The following is a 20,137-nucleotide window of genomic DNA, read 5'->3' on the forward strand; positions in this document are numbered from 1 at the left end:
AAACCAAATCGGCGTGTCAGTAATTTTAGTGTGATTTGTTGAGTTATGGAAACGTGTCGTAATATTTTTACTACTTTACACTCAAAGGTTGTATCTCTTGCAGAATTCGTATCTCTTGGAAAATTTGTAACTATGTTATTGGTCGATCTAATTTAAATCAAATTTAAATGTATCACGCGATGCATTACCTAAATACCAGGTAAATGCGCCGGCAAAAAATACTCCCAACGTGCATACCGGCACATGCTATGGGAACGTATTGTTTGCTAAAATGCGGGTAAAAAACTAAGTATATTGTTGCCTGGTTAAACAATAGTATATTTTTTATCGAGGGACTAAAATAAGCCAACATATACCCGAGGGTGTCTATTTATCTGAGGGTTTATATTGACTTTTAGTCTCGAGGTGAAAACTCTATTTTTCACTTCGATTGCGAGAAAAAAAATTCATTTCTGTGAAAGAATTAATGCTTTTTCTTATCTTTCCAGTCCATAAAACTTTCATAGGTTTTTAAATAAATCTTTCTAGATTTCGGCAGCATGAGATTATCAATATGTCTTTTGCTCTTTGCTCGACATCATAATTTTCACTATCACTTGACAACATTGTGAGAATAATCAATTTATTTTAATCGTTTATGATTTACGCTCTACAACGATTTCAAAGTTTTCACGGTAATTATTTTTTTCCAACCAGACACAGATATAACAAAATCGCATCAGCGAAATGGTCCATACATAAACTGGAATAAATAGAATGGCACCACCTTCTATGCGGTAAAAGCATAGCACTAAGACCACGTAGACTAAGAAAGTAACATTTTCGTCATGAAAATGGTCCACACACAATCTTATTTTATGCCAAAAACTACGCAAGTACTGGCTGTTTGAGTATATCTAAGTCACTCGAAGTAAATAAAAAAAAATACTTTTACTCCCTAGGGATTAAAGTACTAACTAAACTCCAGCCTCGTAAGGCTATATTGACCTACTTTTAGAGCATGAGAAGTGAAAAGTGGTTTTTTGGCTGTTAACAATGCTTCTAAGTCTTAAAATTGTATTAGTAAACTAATAATGTTTTTTAAAGGCTTACGAGTCTATCCCACGATGGCTCATAGACTTATAGTTTATAGGATCAGCCATCCATAAAGTACCTACGTCACACTAATTTTGTAAATTTTTAACACCCCCATCCTTGTCACACGTAATTGCTATGAAATTCGCTTATTTTGTTCCTGTGTTACAAACCGCCTCCCCCCTAAATGTGTGACGTAATTTGAGGATGACCCCTAAGATGCGTATGAGCACCAAGACAACATGTTAACAAAGGTAGAGATTATCACAAAACATTTGCAAAGCGTTTATTACCTAACAACACGGCATATCACTTTATTATGCGAACAATTTGGACCCATTCAGCGTAATCGTTAACAATATCCATTGATCAGGTTATTGAATAATACCAAAACATTACTCAAAACCGCATCAATCACAATTTAAAAGCATACAAAATAGACTCTTAGCACAAACGAATAGAGTTTTTTGTACAAGTAGGTAATTTTGTACTTGGCGCTCTTGGGTTGTAAAGCGCCGTTTCACGGTTTAGCCCTTTTGTAACGGTTGCAATGCGCGCGCAATCGGTGCGTATTTTTTCGATTATTGATATTTTCCGATGTTCTACTTTTTGGAGAATCATTATGACGATCGATAGATTTATCTATTGATTGGGAGGCTTTATATTTTGTTTGATTACGTTCGAGATTGCATAGATTGAAGAAACTGTAAAAGAACTTGCCACACAGGTTTGTGTAGGTTTCCTTAACATGTTTTCCTTCACAGTAAAGCTCGTGATAAGTTTCAAATGTAATGCAAATGAATTTCGAAAAATCCAGCGTTACGAATCCGGATTTGAACCCACGATACTCTGCTTTAGAGGCCATAGCTCAAACCACTTGCCACCACGGTTCATATGTGGTAAATATAACGTTACTCATCGACTATTACTTGTTAACTTGTATTAGCTTGCTAAGCTGTCATAGCTTACTTTTTAATTCGTTAAAATCTTCTATTACATACTTGTTAGCTTGTAAAAACTATTAACTTCTGAAAGTTTTCTTTTTCCTGTCACGGAATCAACATACCTTTTACATGATATTACACAAAATAAAAATACCGGCTCAGAATGTAGTAACAGCAGACCGCAACTGAAACTATAACACCACCTCATCTTTATTATGAAATAAATAGCATATTGTTTCACGCAAATACGTTCAGCGTCAGACACGTGTTTGCGACACGCATTGTGCGTGCGCGTGCGCCGGCACAGAAAATTGTCGTTTAGTGAGACATCATACGCAAGATGACAGATACTAGTGCTCCCTAAGTCTTAAGTATGTCTATTCTATCGGCTAAATTGAATGACACAAAAATGATCAATACGAGTATCTGTTGAAAAAAAAAACAATACCACTAAATTGAAAATACAAACTGAAATATAGATGCACAGAAAAACCAGAAAAATAAGACCATCACTGGGAATCGAACCCAGGTCCTCGGTATTCCGTACCGCGTGCTATACCGCTACACCACTGATGGTCAACGCTGATTTGCTGAGATATGAGGTGCATAGGGGAAATTCGTGTCTGTACCGTTGACCATCAGTGGTGTAGCGGTATAGCACGCGGTACGGAATACCGAGGACCTGGGTCGATTCCAGTGATGGTCTTATTTTTCTGGTTTTTCTGTGCATCTATATTTCAGTTTGTATTTCAATTTAGGTTTTACGGGATGACCGTAAAAGTAAAAATTTGGAATTGAAATAAAAAATACAAAAAGGTTCCAAAAAACCAATCTTAACAATACCACTCCTTGCAGTCGGGTAATAAAGAACATAGGAGCGAATGAATTGTATTTTTTCTCTCTCTGGATTTTTTTATCGCTGTCTAATTCACGATTTAAATATTCCATGTCTTCGTGTTTTTGAAGATATTAAAAAAAAAACACTTCTCGGTTTTGTCAAACCATAAAAAACCTTGTCATATCGAGGGGTCAAACCCTATATAAAATTCGATCTATTTTGTAAGAATTTTAAGTTTAGACGTTTTACATGCTGATATTTATTCAACAGTCAATCATCTCTAATATTATATGTGTATATGTACTGAGCGGCGAAAAATCTGACCTCATTTATGCAGAGTCGGTAATTTTGTATGAAAGGTGGGCCAAATTTTGTGCCACTGAGCATATTTTCAGCTACAATCATCGTGTAATAATGATTCTTTTTTTACATCAAAACAGCAATTGAAACTTTTACCTAATTCACACCGCTCAGCAAAAAGATACATAATAGAGCTTAAAGAATTTGAAATATTTTCGATTACATATTTAAGTAAATTCGCACGGCACAATAATACCATTGTATCAAATTAAGCCTAAATATTACCACTGAATTTTATTCCATTTTAATAACGTGAGAACACACTGCTATGTAACTTATCTAAGGGTGTCTTTCCAACAGAGATGTGCTATGCAGCTATGCTGCGAGGGTGTGAAAGCTACGCTACCAAACTGTGATGATATGTAGCTGTTAGAGGAAAATGCGTTATGATGGGATCCATATCGGCTCGCATAACTTTTGAAACTCAGAATGTAATGTGTGTCCGAAAATATCGTTTGTCAAAACACTTTTTTCTCTTTCTCTGAATTAAATAATTGTTTACAAATGTTATAAAACAAACCTCACCTAATAAAATAGGTTAGGTTAGGCTAAGTGAGGTTTGTTTTGTATAGCATGTACTGTAGGAAGTTTTCTATAGCATGACCATTTAAAAATTTCAAATTTTACGATTTCAGTGGGAAAAAAATATGACAAGCAATAATTCGGACAAACATTGCAGTAGCTATGATTTGCGAAAACTATTCAAACTTTGTATGAAGATACGCAGCCGTGAGGTAGCTGTGCGAGGAAGATGCGCAGGTTAATCTATGCTCTATGCTCTGCATACAGCTACGCCTCTCGCAGCTATCCATAGCACAGTACAAAAAAAGAGCAGTACACCATCTTCATACTACGCGCCATGAATTCTCAGCATACCTCGGCAACCATCAGTCGCGAGTGCTCCGCGGCTGCGTACGGGCTCACGCGCATTTATTACGTAAGTACCTAAATATGTCACAACGATATAAACAGTATTATTCGTTGTACGGATGTTTAAATTCATCTAATATAATATAATAAAAACGTATCTATTGAAGTTATTTATCAGAATGCGATTTTTTTATAACCTTAAATTCAATTCAACGATAAAGCTTTTCGCACATCCCAGAAGAGGCGCAAATACTTCTCCGTAGCTAATTTGTAGTTAACAAATATACGTAGTGATGCAGCCGAATAAAACCGTTTAAAACCTAATACGTTTTGTGGTTTATTAAAATAACGTAAAATGCATCCAGAGCACGCATTCAAAACACCAGGGACGTATTTATTCTAGGGCCTAGGGCCAAGGGGGCCATGGCCCGGGGCGGTGGGAGGCGAGGGTCGGCGACACTACCTATTTCAGTTTTTTTTTTCTTAAGTGAAATATAGTCTATCGTCACTTAATGGGGCGGCAAAGCCTGGCCTGGGGAGCCAAATCTTTAAAATGGACCTCTGCTCTGCATGTTTTCATATAAAAAACATAGCTTAGTTGAACTCGTTTCCATCAGTGTAGCAGCGCTATGTTATGTGTACCAATAAAAATGTGGATATCAAACGCATCCATAGCAAAGTAGAACAGCACATCTCTGGTGGAAAGGTACCCTAAAGATACAGTTTGCGTAACTGTTTGATGACAAGCGATTTGGCGCTCTATTGTTACTATGGAGTTATTATAGTGTGTATAGGTAACTGTAATATTAGTACAGTAAGGATGTTTTTTCTTTGGCGTTAGTTAGTAAGACATATTGGGTAATATGTTGATGTTTAGTGACATTATTAAGGTGTTAGAGCACTAAGTTTTGATGATGAGAGGTGCCTTTAGCTTTTTGCAAACTTTTATTTAACTTGCAATGTATGTATGTCGCTGAAGCCGTGGTGGCCGAGTGGTTTGACCTATGGCCTCTCAAGCAGAGGATCGTGGGTTCAAACCCCGGCTCGCACCTCTGAGTTTTTCGAAATTCATGTGCGGAATTACATTCGAAATTTACCACAAGTTTTACGGTGAAGGAAAAACATTGTGAGGAAACCTGCACAAACCTGCGAAGCAATTCAATGGTGTGTGTGAAGTTCGCACTGGGCCCGCGTGGGAACTATTGCCCAAGCCCTCTCATTCTGAGAGGAGGCCTGTCTGAGAGGAGCTTTGGGACGTATATAGGCTGGGATGATGAATGTATGTATGTGCGGCTCAAACCTTGCCAGTGGTCGTACCTATTGACTTGAAATTTGGTACCTATAGAACTTATGTTAATTTGGTGACAATACAATAATCTGGTAGTGACATCTTGGTGGTCAGCCCTGGGTAATATCCGTAGGACGGCAACTCCTCAACGGTTAATGGCATCGACTTGATATATGGCACGGAAATGTTATTTGGATGACTATGTAAGTACAGTCAGCAAAAAAAAAATGAAACTTTTAACAAAAAGTTAACTGAGCCACATTAGTACGCATGTGTGGATCAAATTTTGAAAATCGGTTTTAGTTTTAATACACTTCTAGTGGTCGGATTGAATTGAAATTTGGTATACACATGAAGGTTGGATGTCTGTGCAAATACAGCCTGTAAGAAGTATGTAGGTACAGGCTGCTGAAAAAGCTTGCATTAAAAATTTGGGAGCGATAATCGAGTCAAGCGTTAACTGTACCTATTGCTCATGGAAAAAGAAAAGGTAAATTCTATAATGCAATAAAAGGTTATCTTACGGAAATCACCTGGTAGTATAAGCCCTATTGTCAGTATTTTATTACCTCTATTGTTCTATACTTACGTACTATCTTTGTATCGCGATTATGTCTGTTTTTGCTATGATAAAGTTACAATGAAGCAACAGCTTAGTTAAATACGGAACGTGTAAAGCCTGTCGCTTTTAATAATAGTTATATCATGGGACACTTGACACCAATTGACCTTAGTCCCTAACTAAGCAAAACTTGTGCTATGGACACTAGGCAACACAATTACAAAATTATCTGCCCCAGCCGGGAATCGAACCCGGGACCTAAGCTTCGTAGTCAGGTTCTCTAACCACTAGGCCATCCAGTCGTTTTAATACATTGTACCACCCGATAGCCCAATGGTTAGAGGTCCCGGGTTCGATCCACGCACGGTCGAGATAGATATTAATATGTATGATTAATATGAATACGTACAGTCACCAGCACCAATATCTGATACAACAAGCGTGCATAAATATCTGATACGACTCTATTCCTAGGGCTGGAAGGACGTGTCAGATATTTCTGCACGCTCCGCTGTGGCAGATATGATGCTGGTGACTGTACCTACTTATAACGTGTTCACGAGTCTTATGTAGAGTTGATTAGGTGTTTAAATATGTATAAACTGTGAAATTTATACTAGTTTATACCCTGGGAAAGACACTAGTTTTTATTGCGGAAAAATGCAAAGTTCCCGCGAGATAGCGATAAAGAATTTTTCCCTGACAGCGTCGACAGAGTTGATTTGGTGTTTAATACGTATTTAAATATGTATGAAACTGTGTGCATATGCGGATCCAATTTAAATGAAATTTTATACGAAGATAGTTTAAGACCCTGAGCAAGACATAGGTTAGTTTTTATTACGGAAAAATACAAAGTTCCCGCGAGATAGCCATAAAGAATTTTTCCCTGACAGCGTCGCGGGCAAAAGCTAGTATTAGTAAATATACACCTTGATATAAGTAGGTATCATCATCATCCCAGCCTATATACGTCCCACTGCTGGGCACAGGCCTCCTCTCAGAACAAGAGGGCTTGGGCTATAGTTCCCACGCGGGCCCAGTGCGGATTGGGAACTTCACACGCACCATTGAATTGCTTCGCAGGTTTGTGCAGGTTTCCTCACATGTTTTCCTTCACCGCAAAGCTCGTGATAAATTTAAAATGTAATTCCGCACATGAATTTGGAAAAACTCAGAGGTGCGAGCCGGGTTTGAACCCACGACCCTCTGTTTGAGAGGCGATAGGTCAAACCACTAGGCCACCACGGCTTTTTTTAATATAATAAGTAGGTATATACATACACAAATATAACTAGGTTTATCCCTCGGTTCCGCCCTTGTGGGGGTATAAAATAAAATAAACTATAGATTATTATTTAATTTTTTTATTTTATTTATTGGACATGTACCTAATCATTTGTTGGAATTGTTTATTTAGATGGGAAATGACATACAATGTTTTTAATTTGTTTGAACTATTATTACTGCTATTAATTCTACAAATTGTTTTTGACTGAGTTTTGTTTTAATCAATGCTGCATGTTTGATTAAATCGCTAGAATGTTTGGATGTACAACTAAACGAATGTGTAACTGCAAAATATTTGTACGCCTAACGGCAAAACATAGAGTTCTATGAAATATTATAAGATCTGTTTTTGTACCTATGTTTGACAAATAAATTAATCATTATCATTATCATTATCATTAAAATCTGTCAATTTTTAAGACGATGCTCCTGATGGCAGGCTGTATCATTGTCTGCTTATCTGCCAATTAGTCAGTTCACTTAACTCCTATGTAGGTATTGATAATGACACGGTAATCTCCGCTATCGTGTTTGAAGCGATGACCTCTACATTTAAATGGGGGTAAATAAAAGTCCGTTGATAATCTGAGCTTAGTGAATAGAATTGAAAGGCTTAATGGTGGTTCGAGGTCGCGTGCGATCAGATGCGCGGGAGCATACGAAATTTCAAGTCGATTATAAATATCGTAGGTACTGAGATAATGTACCATTTTAATTTAGACCTTGCGAAAATTGAGCTAAGTTTTAATTTTGAACTATTCACACATCAGAAAGGTCTTAGGATACTCATTATCCCTCTTTTTGATACAAATTTGACGTTTTGACTTATTATTAATATGACTATATCTAAACGTTCGAAACTGTCTAGGGGTAAAAAATATTCCTCGGCACCTTTGATGTGTAGTAAGTAAGTAATATTAGTTTTCCATTAGATAATTCATTTGTCATACCAACGTTTGGAACGTGAAAATGATATAAATGTGATAAGGAAGAACAAAGATATTTTTAACCAAGAAATACCTACCTACCTACTTAAAATGTGCAACAAATAAATGTAAATAAAATTAGATCAATTAAATAGTAATTACTAAATTATATGAATAAAAATTAAGCGCTCCGACTTAAAAATCGGTTTTCCGAAGAAAGGTCGTAAAAACATCTGAAATCTACGGATTCCATCACAAATATTTATATGTTGACGATACCCGTGGTTCAGTTAAAACTAAACAGGAGGTTTTTGGTCCTAGGTCTACTAGCGAGAACCGGAATATATTTATGTGGCTATAAAATTAAACTTAAAAAAAAATGAACACGCATATTTTTAACACTAGAATATTTTTAACATATTAAAATATCATTCTGTAAAAAAAACATCCGGACCAATAAAAACTGCAATTCCTGCACTTTAGGTATATTTTCGCAAAAAACCTAATTAGTTATTAGGTAAGTAAATTAAATAAAATACATACACTAAAAAAAAAACAATCACTCACCCTGATCACCAGTACAATCAACCACAGTAAAAACTAACGAAAAATTTCGACGCTAAACTTCGAAATTGGAGCGTAAATATGCGCGAAGAAACGCGTGCGTCAATAGCACTGCGTCCAATACTACTGAAGCGTTGGCGGGGTCACTTGCCGTCAGTGCATCGAGTGGAAGGCAATGCGTACTTTTTGCCATTGTTTTTAGGCTAAAGGTCAAAAACGAGGCTTGTCCTTTAGAAAGATGCGAGTTGAACGCATTATTTACGCGTTCGCGTTGTGACGCGGGGGAATGTCAATGCACTTTCTATAATTATGTATTATTATTTTAATAATACCGCGTTCAGTGTTTTTAAATTTAAATCTGACGTTGCATATTAATTAAATTAAATGCTTTATATTTGTCGATTATATTAAATAAAAAAAGATTTAGAACATCATGCAGAAAGTAATGGAAGTTTTTTAAAAGTAAATTTTGTACATATATTCTGAAAAACTGCGAGTTGCGGGCGCGGATTAGATTGCACGATCCTCTGTTGAAAGGCCATACCTATAGTTCAGACCATTAGCTGCCACGACTCTTCAATGCTAATTTATTGAACCATGGTTTACGCATAAGTGATTCATTCGTAGGCAAAAACCAAACCTTGCAGCGAATCGTAACGCCAAGGCGATGCTCCTGTGAAAATCGATTATAATGGTATTCTTTGCTAGATACTTACATTATTCTAGTTGTCTTTTTTGGGGTTCCGTAACTGAAAATGTAAAAACGAAACCCTTATACCCAGGACTGAACCCTGTCCGTCTGACTGTCAAGTCAAACCCTTCTTCTCAAAACGCTAAAGTTAATATCAAATACCTACTCCCTCCCCTCCCTCCCTCCTCCTCCCTCCCCTTGAAGCAGAACAAACTGACAATCTAAAGATACAGTCCGTAAAAAGGTGTTTCCATATAAATTGACGCACCTAACCGATAATCCTGTATGGGATTTCAGGCAGACCGGATTCCCGGCTGTCCTAGAAACTTGCAATTTGGTATGAAGGTATACAGGGTATAACATTCAGAACGGCTAGGATGGGAAAGTCTGAAACTATAAGACATACGAAGATCTGTTCTTAGGAACCTTTAGACAATAAGCTATTTATGTTGGAACTTCTCTGTCGCATCTGGTCAAGCCTGTAATGATAGATGTAAGCGTGTGTGCAAATAAAAGCTTTTGATCGTAATGCACATAATGCAACGATTGGAGGGCAATAATATCACATAATTGGGTATATTGCCTGAAAAACTTAAGAAAACTTAAGACATGGTGAGTTATTTCATGTGTGCGCTTCACCTCTTTTAAGTTAAGCTTAAACATTTAAACTGTAACTGAAATTTCAAATCATTTATTCAGTAAATGGGCCGCAATGTGCACTTTTACACGTCATCTTTTTAAATACTAGCGCTTTCGGAAAGGCCATCATTGCCAAGAAGAATGCGCCGCAAGAAACTTGGCAAAAAGTCATTTTTTTTTAAATAAAATACATAAAAAGAAAAGAAGGAAAGAAAAAAAAAATACAAAATAATAATAATAATAATACAAGGATGTATGTATGGGGTCCCTTAGTTACAAAACTAAACACTAACTATATCTACGTTCAGTGGAAGTGTAGAATGCTTCCACCGTCATAAATCTATATTTTATATATAAAACTCAAAGGTGACTGACATAGTGATCTATCAACGCACAGCCTAAACCACTGGACAGATCGGGCTGAAATTTGGCATGCAGGTAGATGTTATGACGTAGGCATCCGCTAAGAAAGGACTTTTCGAAATTCCCACGGGATAGGGAATAAATGGGATTTATGTTTTCACTTTGAAATGGCCCTATTTCCGTAACTATAATTATTAGGGACTTCAAATTTGGCGAAAAAGTAGGTAATACTAACAGCTAAAAAAGACTTTCAGGATTTTACGAAATTCCCACGGGATAGTGAATAAAAAGGATTTGTATTTTCACTTTTAATTATTGACCCTTTTACCGTAACTATAATTGTTAGAGAGTTCAAATTTGGCGAGCAAGTAGGTAATACTAACAGCTAAAAACCATTTTCAGGATTTATCAAAATTCCTATGGGATAGGGAATAAAATGGGATTTATATTTTCGCTTCAAAGTGGCCCTAACTCCGTAATTATAAATATTAAAGACTTCAAATTTGGCATGCAGGTAGATAATACTAATAGGTAAAAACTGTTTCAAAGATTTTCCGAATATCCCACGGGATAAAACGAATAAAGAGAATTTTATATACCAACTGAATCAGAAAACGCATAAGCTAATCCAATAAAACTGGGGACTGGAGATTTGGCAAACTGATGTAAATCTGGTAACAATTATTTAGCAGTGACATCCCTGCTCATCCTGGCGAGGATCACCTCCGTAGAAGGGAACTCCTCAAAAGTTAATGGCACACGCAAAAGATTATAATATATGATTGTTAAATTTCAATGACAATGCGTTTATATTATATACACCGCCTGATGCTGCAGCCAGGGTCGTCTGCTGACGACGGAACTCCTCAAGGGCTGATAGCATAGATACGAAATTTTACATGTACGTTCAACGAGCTGACACAATTACTTTGCCCACCCGCGACCTTTATGATAGCTACTTTTGTGCCCATGCAATGTGTGTTCATGCAGTTCCTCCACCTCCACACTGTAAGAACACACAAATCAACAAATCCATCTACCACCACTTTACACTGACGCGTTTCGAACTCAACCAGAGCTCATTTTCAGAGCAACACAACCGTTCAGCATGCTACGGTGTGAAATTTGGCATAGATGGACCTAAAGTAATGCAGAGGTGCACTAGGGTGCACTACTTTACAATTTCTCGGGATATAATCCTATATGGTGTATGAAGTCGCGGGCAAAAGAAACGCGTAGTACTTTAACGTTTTCTAAAATTTCAACCCTGAATCAGCGAAGCAGGGTTTCAAAGCTGGTAAGAATCATAATTAATTACGTATGTAGGTTGATTTTTGTATTACAAAATTTGCACCTTGATACTCATTCCGCTGCTCAAACTGTGATGTCACTCATGGATAACCTTTTGACGCGTAACTTCCTAACAAGTCAAGTTTGCGGATTTTGACCACAGGTGTGGTCGTTCCTTAATGTGATATGATTGATGCTGTTGTCGCCCTCCACTGTGCTAGTGGGAGTGCAGCCTTATCCTTCTGATAAGGTAGGGTCGGCAGATAAGGCAGCAACTTTCCACTTGCGTAACACATTCGGTGCACATATGGGTATGAGAGTATATAGGGTTTGCATAAAAAACTATAAGTATTATTTTTCTTAATAATTTAGTTTTATAGAAATATTAGCTTTTGCCCGCGGCTTCGCCCGCGTGGAGTTCGGTTATCGCGCGCTGTTCCCTCGGGAACTGTGCATTTTTTCAGGATTAAAACTAGCCTATGTCACTCTCTGGCCCATAAACTATCTCTATGCCGAAAATCACGTCGAAACGGAGCGACGGAAAGACGGACAAACATACAAACAATTACACAACAATGCTAACAATGCTACGGGCAGGATTTTCCTATAAGGTCGTAATATTTTTTTTATTACATTTTTAATCTTATGTACCTGGGCGACCAAACTTTGCTCGGGCTAAAACTCGTTAATATAAGCGTTTTCCCAGAGATAAAACCAAGCTAGATAGATTTTTCATTGTCAAAAACCGTTATTTTTCTTCCAACCGTACCACAAATCTAATCCAGTTCGAAATCGAGACATACTAGCTAATGCCGTTTCTAGACCTTTTTCTTATGCGCTTCGTTTCTCCGTTAATACCTTCTGCTTAAAGTTCATATTAAACTTTATATGTTTACAAATAAGTTGGTAATATTGATCTTTAAGTTTTCTCAGAACCTAGATAGCTGATAGTAGGTATATGTGAAGCAATAATATATGTAACTATATTAGGATAGGTTGAAGATACATATTATAAAAATCTACAGCACAGAATCAAAACCGGCCAAGTGCGAGTCGGACTCGCGCACCGAGGGTTCCGTACAAATTATTAAAAATATTTTTATTAATGATGTAACTAAAAATTTACGCTGTTCGCAATTTTTCCTTCATCGGTGCTATAAGACCAAATTCGTACCAAATTTCAAACTGAGTTCACGGGAAGTGCCCTGTAGGTTTTGATTCCCTTGTGAGTGCCGAAAATGTGCAGAATAAACGGCTGTATCTTTTGATTGCGTTGGCTTAGAAGTTTGATTTTTTCATAGCTCCAAGGGACAGTATACCACGGGTTTCTGAGAAAAAGGGTCTTGACAGACAGACAGACATACAGACAGACGGACAAAAAGTGATCCTATAAGGGTTCCGTACCTCAAAAGGAAAAAAACTAAAAAATAAAACATTAAAAAACTCCAAGCAAAGCTCGGTCGTGCAGGTATTTGCAGGTAAATTTAGGATATTACAAGTATTAGATACTAACATCACTATGATATCGAGATCGCTATAGTGTCGTGGGAACGCGGCCGGTTTTTATGTAATTGCAACTGGTCGGCCATTTTGTTTTCTATCAATTAATGTAACGCATACGCACTGACGCGTTGCGACGTTTTCGGGTGTCTGTTACTCTAGTTTGGGTTTGGGATTGAGTTACGTATGTGAAATGGGGTTTTGTGTCATTTGTAATTTTGTAATTTGGTAGGCCTATGTGAATGATGAAATACGGTATTTGACAACTCCTGATTTTGCCATATCTTAATATTATTATGAAAATATAGAGATACAGATAGTATTTAGCGAAGAGAAAATTTAAATCGGTTGAAAATTGGATTTATAGTGATTTTTGAAAAATCTATATACCTACCTGTCTTTTTCTCTATGCAGCAAGTATGGCGGTACTGGCGTGTGACGTCACATGCCAGTAAGTCTTTCTCTGTCTAATCTTGAATTTCAAACCTTTATAACTTTGTTATTTGTAAAGGTAGCTTAAAAATTGTTTTTCTATTCGATAACAGGCATTGTGTAGTTTTAATTTATAAAACATATACAAAATAGTTAAATAAGTACCGTATTGTATGAATGAAATGTATCAAGATTCTCGTCATCAGCCGGAAGACGTTCTCCGTTGAACAAGGCCTCCCCCTTAGAATGCCACAATCAAGATTGTTTTTTTTTGGAATCTTTTTGTATTTTTATTTCAATTCCAAAATTTTTGTTACTTCATACTTTTACGGTCATCCCGTAAAACCTATATCGAAAATACAAATTGAAATATAAGATGCATAGAAAAACCAGAAAAATAAGACCAGCGCTGGAAATAGAACCACTACACCACCACTGGACAGTGATACAGACACGAATTTCTCCTATGCACCATATATCTCAGCTTGTTTGTTTTCTTATTTAGTCACTTAAGCAGCGACACTACCGACATCTATCCTGTAGCCCTCATCGAGGAACTTTCAGCACCCCATTGGAACTAACCGCTCACCCGGACAAGAGATGTCGTTATTAAGCAATCAAATTAAGATTGTTTCATTGGGCACAATCTACAACCCACCACTTATGTCCACTTTAATTTCAGACTTGATGATAGTACATAGTGCATTAAGGGCCGTAAGAAGGGGATTACTAACGAAAATCTTTTAGTCTATTTTAATGACTCGACTTTGTACCTAATCCCTTTACTGCCTAAACCTAAAAAATTTTGCTCGCATCACATTTGCGTGCAAAAACATTGTAAGTAATCATTTTATGTGGCACGGGGGGTACTGGAATTCAAAGTCAAAGTCAAAATATCTTTATTCAATTAAGGCTATAAAATTCTAATAGACTCTCGTTCGTAACTCCTTATTTACCGCCCTTAAGACACAATGTACTATTGTAAGTAATGAATGCCATATTCACTTCGTTGGTTCAAAACGTTCAGAGCAAATTTACTGTGAAAGACGGACAGGAGAGACAGACACACAGTGGTCCTGTAAGTGTTAAATTTTGTCACTCAGATGCAGGAACCCTAAGAACTGGTCAAATGAGAGTTGGACTCGGCCTCTTGGACTCGGCGCATTGAATGATTCGTATCCATTGTTTTAAGTATCTACATAAATAAAAAAAATGTGCGTTGTTTCTTCTGATTACATTACGAAACAGGTAGTTTGGTAATTCGGTATTAACTACCAACAAAAAAAAAAAAACAAAAAGAGACCTGTTTCCGCCCGGGATCGAACCGGGGGCCTTGTGCGTGTGAAGCACACGTGATAACCGCTACACTACGGAAACTTGACAGACTGGGTTGAAATTATTGATTAGTTGATTTAACCACTGCATAGTGCTAGTGACGTTGTAAAGCGCAATTTTATTGCACGCTGAGGCAAGGCAGCTACTCTGAAATTCGAAGTTCGTATTTACCGTTCCTCTTACTGTCCTATCAAATGCTATTATAGCTAAGGGAAAGTACGACACGAAGTTCAGTTAGAAAATGATAGTACCTACGAAAAAAAAACTTGTTTTTCTGTTCTGAGAGCAGTCAGGGCTCTACATACTTTTCACAGAGTACCTAACGTACCTACAGTCGATATCGATTATGAAAAGTTTCCACAATAAGTATGGTACGTGATTCAGTTTCCTCGAATGTACATTTATACTTTCAAAGTCCTTTAATTATTTATTATTGACAATGCAAGTACCTACATCAACAAAAAGTACAGTTTGCAAAAAAGTATGCAGCTTTCCCGCCTTTTTTTCATTAAAAAAAAAACAGTAGGTGTATTTTTCCGCCGAAAACAGCACAAACTGTTTCATATCCAATACTTAAAAAAAGTCTGGATTTCCAACAAATAATGATAGCAGCCATTTGAGTTGGCTGTATAGGACTTGTGCCAACATTTTCATGGCCGTCTTCTGATATGTAAGGAATAATGTACTTTTAGGTCATTTTTGAGAAAAAAAAATACTTACCTACTTTGTTCAACGAAATCTAACATTATTTCAAAAGAAATATTTAAGTAACCAATTTTCTGCATTTTCTGTGAGAAACGGAACGCATTTGTTAAATAAAAGTATTTTTCTGATTAATCAAAACTATTGATTATATTTTAATTAATGGGTTGTTTAATAATAAAAAAAAAAAAAACGTGTTTTGTGTTTTTAAATGTAGAGGGCTAAAATTAATTATAAAATGTTCTTCCTTTTGTTCCTTTTAAATATTTGTATTCTTTATAAAGCGGCTATCACTAGATTGTTAGATTGCAAAAATAAATTATACTAATTGATTGCTATATTTAAATATTCAGCCATTTTATACATTTTGAGCTGTTTATAATATTTCTTTGTTGAAACTCAATCAAGCAAAAACAATGTGGAATTCAAGTGCCTGAAACGAAAATACACCTCACTGATGTCAAAACCGGCAAAACAAAACGCGGCGTGCGGGCTGTCACTCATGTCGACGGGCTTTCTTTCCTCTTGACATTTTGTTCAAGAAGAACGTTCACCAAAACGGCTTAACACGTTTCGTGTCTTAACGACTTAAAAGTAAGTGTTTAATGGAAAATATTATTGTGAAAATAATTAAGAACAAGTGTTTTAATGGTGGAATTACTTATTTGTCGAAATATATCGAAATTGTGCTGGATGAGTTTGGATACTTCATGTGCGCTGCGGGATACTTATGTCTATGCGCTTTTGTCTCTAAATACAGTGCTATATTCAGAAAATCTGTACATTATATGGATATTTAACAAACATTTTAGTCATATCGTGTAATTTATAACATGAAAATTGATGTTATGGTCACATAACCTCAATGTTGGAGTTTGTCAGAGCTTCATTTTCCTAACTTGCTGCGGCTGCGGTATTCTTTTGACTTAGATATTGTGGCGGCATGGTTTATTTACGGATTCGTCCAAATGGTTACTATAATTTGTCCGCTTAGCCTAAAGCATTCACGAATCGCTGCCAAGTGATGATTCTGCCTCTTGGCACAAACACATGATGTTTGCACGCATGCAGATTAAGATAGCTGCTTAGGTACTTAGGCAATGAAGTTATCGTTGGAGTTCTACAAGGTATACCTCTAACTAGGGACAGGAAAAATCGTGATAAAACTAATGAATTAAATACCATGTTTATTTATGCTATCCAACATGTTTGCTTACCTACCCAATGCTCAGAGTTTAAGTCCCTCACTGGCCTACCTATCACTAAAGCACTAAAGTAAAGACTGCCGAGGAGAAGCATATTGCAACGAGCCATCATCCCTCTTGACTAGATACCTTTGGCAATGAATATACTGACGAAGAAGATGCTAACTAAATCTCTTATTATTCTAGAATGCGTTACGTGGCCGCGTATTTACTCGCTGAGCTGGGCGGCAAGGCTTCTCCAGCAGCCTCCGACTTGGAGAAGATCCTGAGCTCGGTGGGCATTGAGGCTGATTCCGAGAAGCTGAAGAAGGTGATTGCCGAGCTCAGCGGCAAGAGCCTCGAGGAGCTCATCGCGGCTGGTGAGTGTACATTATAGCATAAATTGGAAATGGGGTTTTTAGGCCTTTTAAAACTGATCTTAGAGTGATCCAGTTGCTTTAGTCAGAAATTTGAGTAAATAGTGGTAGTCTGCTAGCTCGCCCTAGTAATACAAAGGCGAGGCAAGCAGAGCAGAATCTAACACATGACAAATAAATATTTTTTTTTGATTCAAGCTGTGATGTAGTCTATATTCTGTTTACTGTACTTGCATTGTCATCCAAATTACATTTGCTGACATGTTTGAGCACCTTTGAATCTTATTTTCTTACACTTTACCTTATAATTTAGTCTTATCCTCCTCGAGCCCAGGTCAAGTTTTTGTTTTATGAATATGAAACTGTCTCCTATGTATGAGAAGGTTGGTTTTCAAATTACAAATAAGTCCTATACAGTCAAAATTGTTTATAGTGACACCAGTTATAACGACATGGGATATAATAAATAAAAAAAAACATCAACACAATCTTGTATACCAAAGTAACACTGGTTAATGTCGTTATAAATCGTGTCCTAAATGCGACACTGAGTCATAGTACTGAGTAGTATCTATTCTAGTTACAGATCCTATGTTTGTGCATAGTTTTTACAGTTCCCAGTAAATCCATACTAATATTATAAATGCGAAAGTGTGTGTGTTTGTCCATCTTTCACATCGAAATGGAGGGAGGGATTGATGTGATTTTTTTATGGGCCAGAGAGTGACATAAGCTACTTTCTATCCCAGAAAAATGCACAGTTCCCGAGGGAACAGCGCGCGATAATCGAATTACACGCGGGCGTAGCCGCGGGCAAATGCTAGTACTATTATATACTTGAAACCAAAATGATGATTTTTAACCTAACCATCTTTCGTCTGAACAACCTTGCTGTTCACTATTTTACTGAGTCATTTCCACTTTTGGTAACGCCCAACCGCCCAGTTCTTTGCTAACTATCTGTTTATGCAGGCCGCGAGAAGCTGTCCTCGATGCCGTCCGGAGCGGGAGCCCCGGCCGCCGCCGCCGCCCCCGCTGCTGCTGCCGCCGAAGAGAAGAAAGGTATTATATTTTCATCTAAACATATGATCACCAGCATTAATGTTTGCCACACCGCTGTGGCAACCATGCTGTGTGTGCTCCGCAGCCATGAAACTTAAATGATGATTGCAAACTTACACCATCTTTCGACTGAAGAATATTGATGTTTCTCTTATTATCTGATTGATGTCATCTATCTTCTTGTTTTGTCACATAATTTATTTTCTCTTTCTTACCCATGTGTTTACTATTGCAGAAGAGAAGGAGACCAAGAAGGAGGAGTCCGAATCCGAAGATGAGGACATGGGCTTCGGTCTTTTTGACTAAGTGCATTTTAAAGGTGAGTTTTATTCTTTCATCTTTTATTAGATTTACCCCCTGTTTCACTATCCATTGATTAAATTTATTTGACGGATAAATGTGATGCTGTCTCTGTTTGTTTTGTTTGAATAGACGGGGATGATATCACATTTATCCATAAAATAAAATAAATAAATGGGTGGTGAAACAGCCCCTTAGATAAAAAAAAAAAAACTGGTGGCCTAGTGGTTTGACCTGTGGCCTCTCAAGCAGAAGATGAAGATCACGAGTTCAAACCTTGGCTTGTACCATCAGCCAAATAAGTGGTTTATCAATTTTTAAACAAGTTCCTATCAAATGAATATGTCTCTAAAGTCGAACTTTCAAGTTGACAGACACGTCTATTGGCATTACTGTTTTATGACATGCAAATGATTATCAACTTTAGGGTAGAAGACCACATATTTGGCTGGTGGTACCTCGTGTTTTTCGAACATGTGCGAAATAACATTTTAAATTTACCACTAGATTTATATGGTAAAGGAAAACATTGTGAGGAAACCTGCACAAACCTGCGAAGTAACTCGTTGGTGTGTGTGCAGTTCCCAAGCAAGTTGATATGGAGAATGAGAAAAGTATGAACCGTAGGGAAAAGAGCACATGAAGATTTTCATTTGTAGTACAAGCCTTGATCGATCAAGCAATAAATGACTTGGGACTTTGGTTTGGTTGGTTTTGGCAACTTTTGTAGGATCTCTTTTGTAGGTTGTTTTGTGAGTGACTTATGGTTTGTTTTCTCTTCCAGATGCGGCACACGCGGTCGTTATTCCAAGTATGGTGTAAGCGTAACCTGACTGCAAGTATGTTTCTATGAAATATAGTTTGCAAAAATAAACTTTTGTTTTACTTCATTCCTGAGTTACTTCTTATGCATCAACAATAGACTTATTGTCACTATAATGTTTTAAAGTTTTGTGATTTTAACTCAGTCAAAATACCACAAACGGGTCTCATCACGCTAAAACACACGAGTAATATTTACCTCGACGTTTCAACCTCATTACAGTAATAATAATAGTAATAAAGTTGAAACGTCGAGGTAAATATTTCTCGTGTGTTTTAGCGTGATAAGTCCTGCTTGTGGTGTATTGTCACTATTCTTTAAAAAAAGATTGTACCATCAGCCAAATATGTGGTCTACCACCCTAAAGTTGATAATTGTTTGCATGTCATAAAACAATAATGCCAATAGACGTGTCTGTCAACTTGAAAGTTCGACTTCAGCGACATATTCATTTGATAGGAACTTGTTTTAAAATTGATAGACCACTTATTTGGCTGATGGTACCTCAAAATCGGTATTTTTTTCTGAGTGAACTTTATGTATGTACAGTTGAGGTCAAATATATTTTTACACCTTAGTACTTTGTCACTGTATGCCTTCTGACAATTTTATCTAATAGTTCAAACGCTAAAGTGATGTGACAAGGGAGTAAAGTGTAAAGATATTACGGGTTAGCAGTGGATGCAGGCTGCTTCCAACCTAGGCCTACGAGTATGTCCAACA

The 20,137-nt window shown here is 37.0% G+C and overlaps 2 protein-coding genes and 1 non-coding gene across 3 annotated transcripts in view; 1 reads left to right on the forward strand and 2 right to left on the reverse strand.

Annotated features, from left to right (window-relative positions):
* The window catches only part of LOC141431439 (glucose dehydrogenase [FAD, quinone]-like), a 120,580-nt gene extending 111,754 nt beyond the window's left edge, over positions 1-8,826 (reverse strand). The window contains exon 1 of the mRNA XM_074092616.1: positions 8,720-8,826. The gene's annotated coding sequence lies outside the window, so the exon portion shown is untranslated. The remainder of the gene's footprint in view (positions 1-8,719) is intronic.
* A 6,109-nt stretch (positions 8,827-14,935) lies between these two features.
* On the reverse strand, positions 14,936-15,008 carry TRNAV-CAC (transfer RNA valine (anticodon CAC)). The gene has a single exon. It is a non-coding gene; the product is annotated as a tRNA-Val (tRNA).
* A 1,163-nt stretch (positions 15,009-16,171) lies between these two features.
* RpLP2 (ribosomal protein LP2) lies at positions 16,172-19,465 on the forward strand. The gene is made up of 5 exons (XM_074092602.1): positions 16,172-16,262; positions 17,060-17,232; positions 18,202-18,291; positions 18,527-18,610; positions 19,376-19,465. The coding sequence occupies exons 2-4, from the start codon at positions 17,061-17,063 to the stop codon at positions 18,595-18,597; spliced, it is 333 nt and encodes a 110-aa protein (XP_073948703.1). The 5' UTR covers positions 16,172-16,262; position 17,060; the 3' UTR covers positions 18,598-18,610; positions 19,376-19,465.
* Positions 19,466-20,137: the final 672 nt, after the last annotated feature.

The sequence above is a fragment of the Choristoneura fumiferana genome, chromosome 9 (assembly GCF_025370935.1).
Source record: "Choristoneura fumiferana chromosome 9, NRCan_CFum_1, whole genome shotgun sequence".
NCBI classification, from domain to species: Eukaryota; Metazoa; Arthropoda; class Insecta; order Lepidoptera; family Tortricidae; genus Choristoneura; species Choristoneura fumiferana.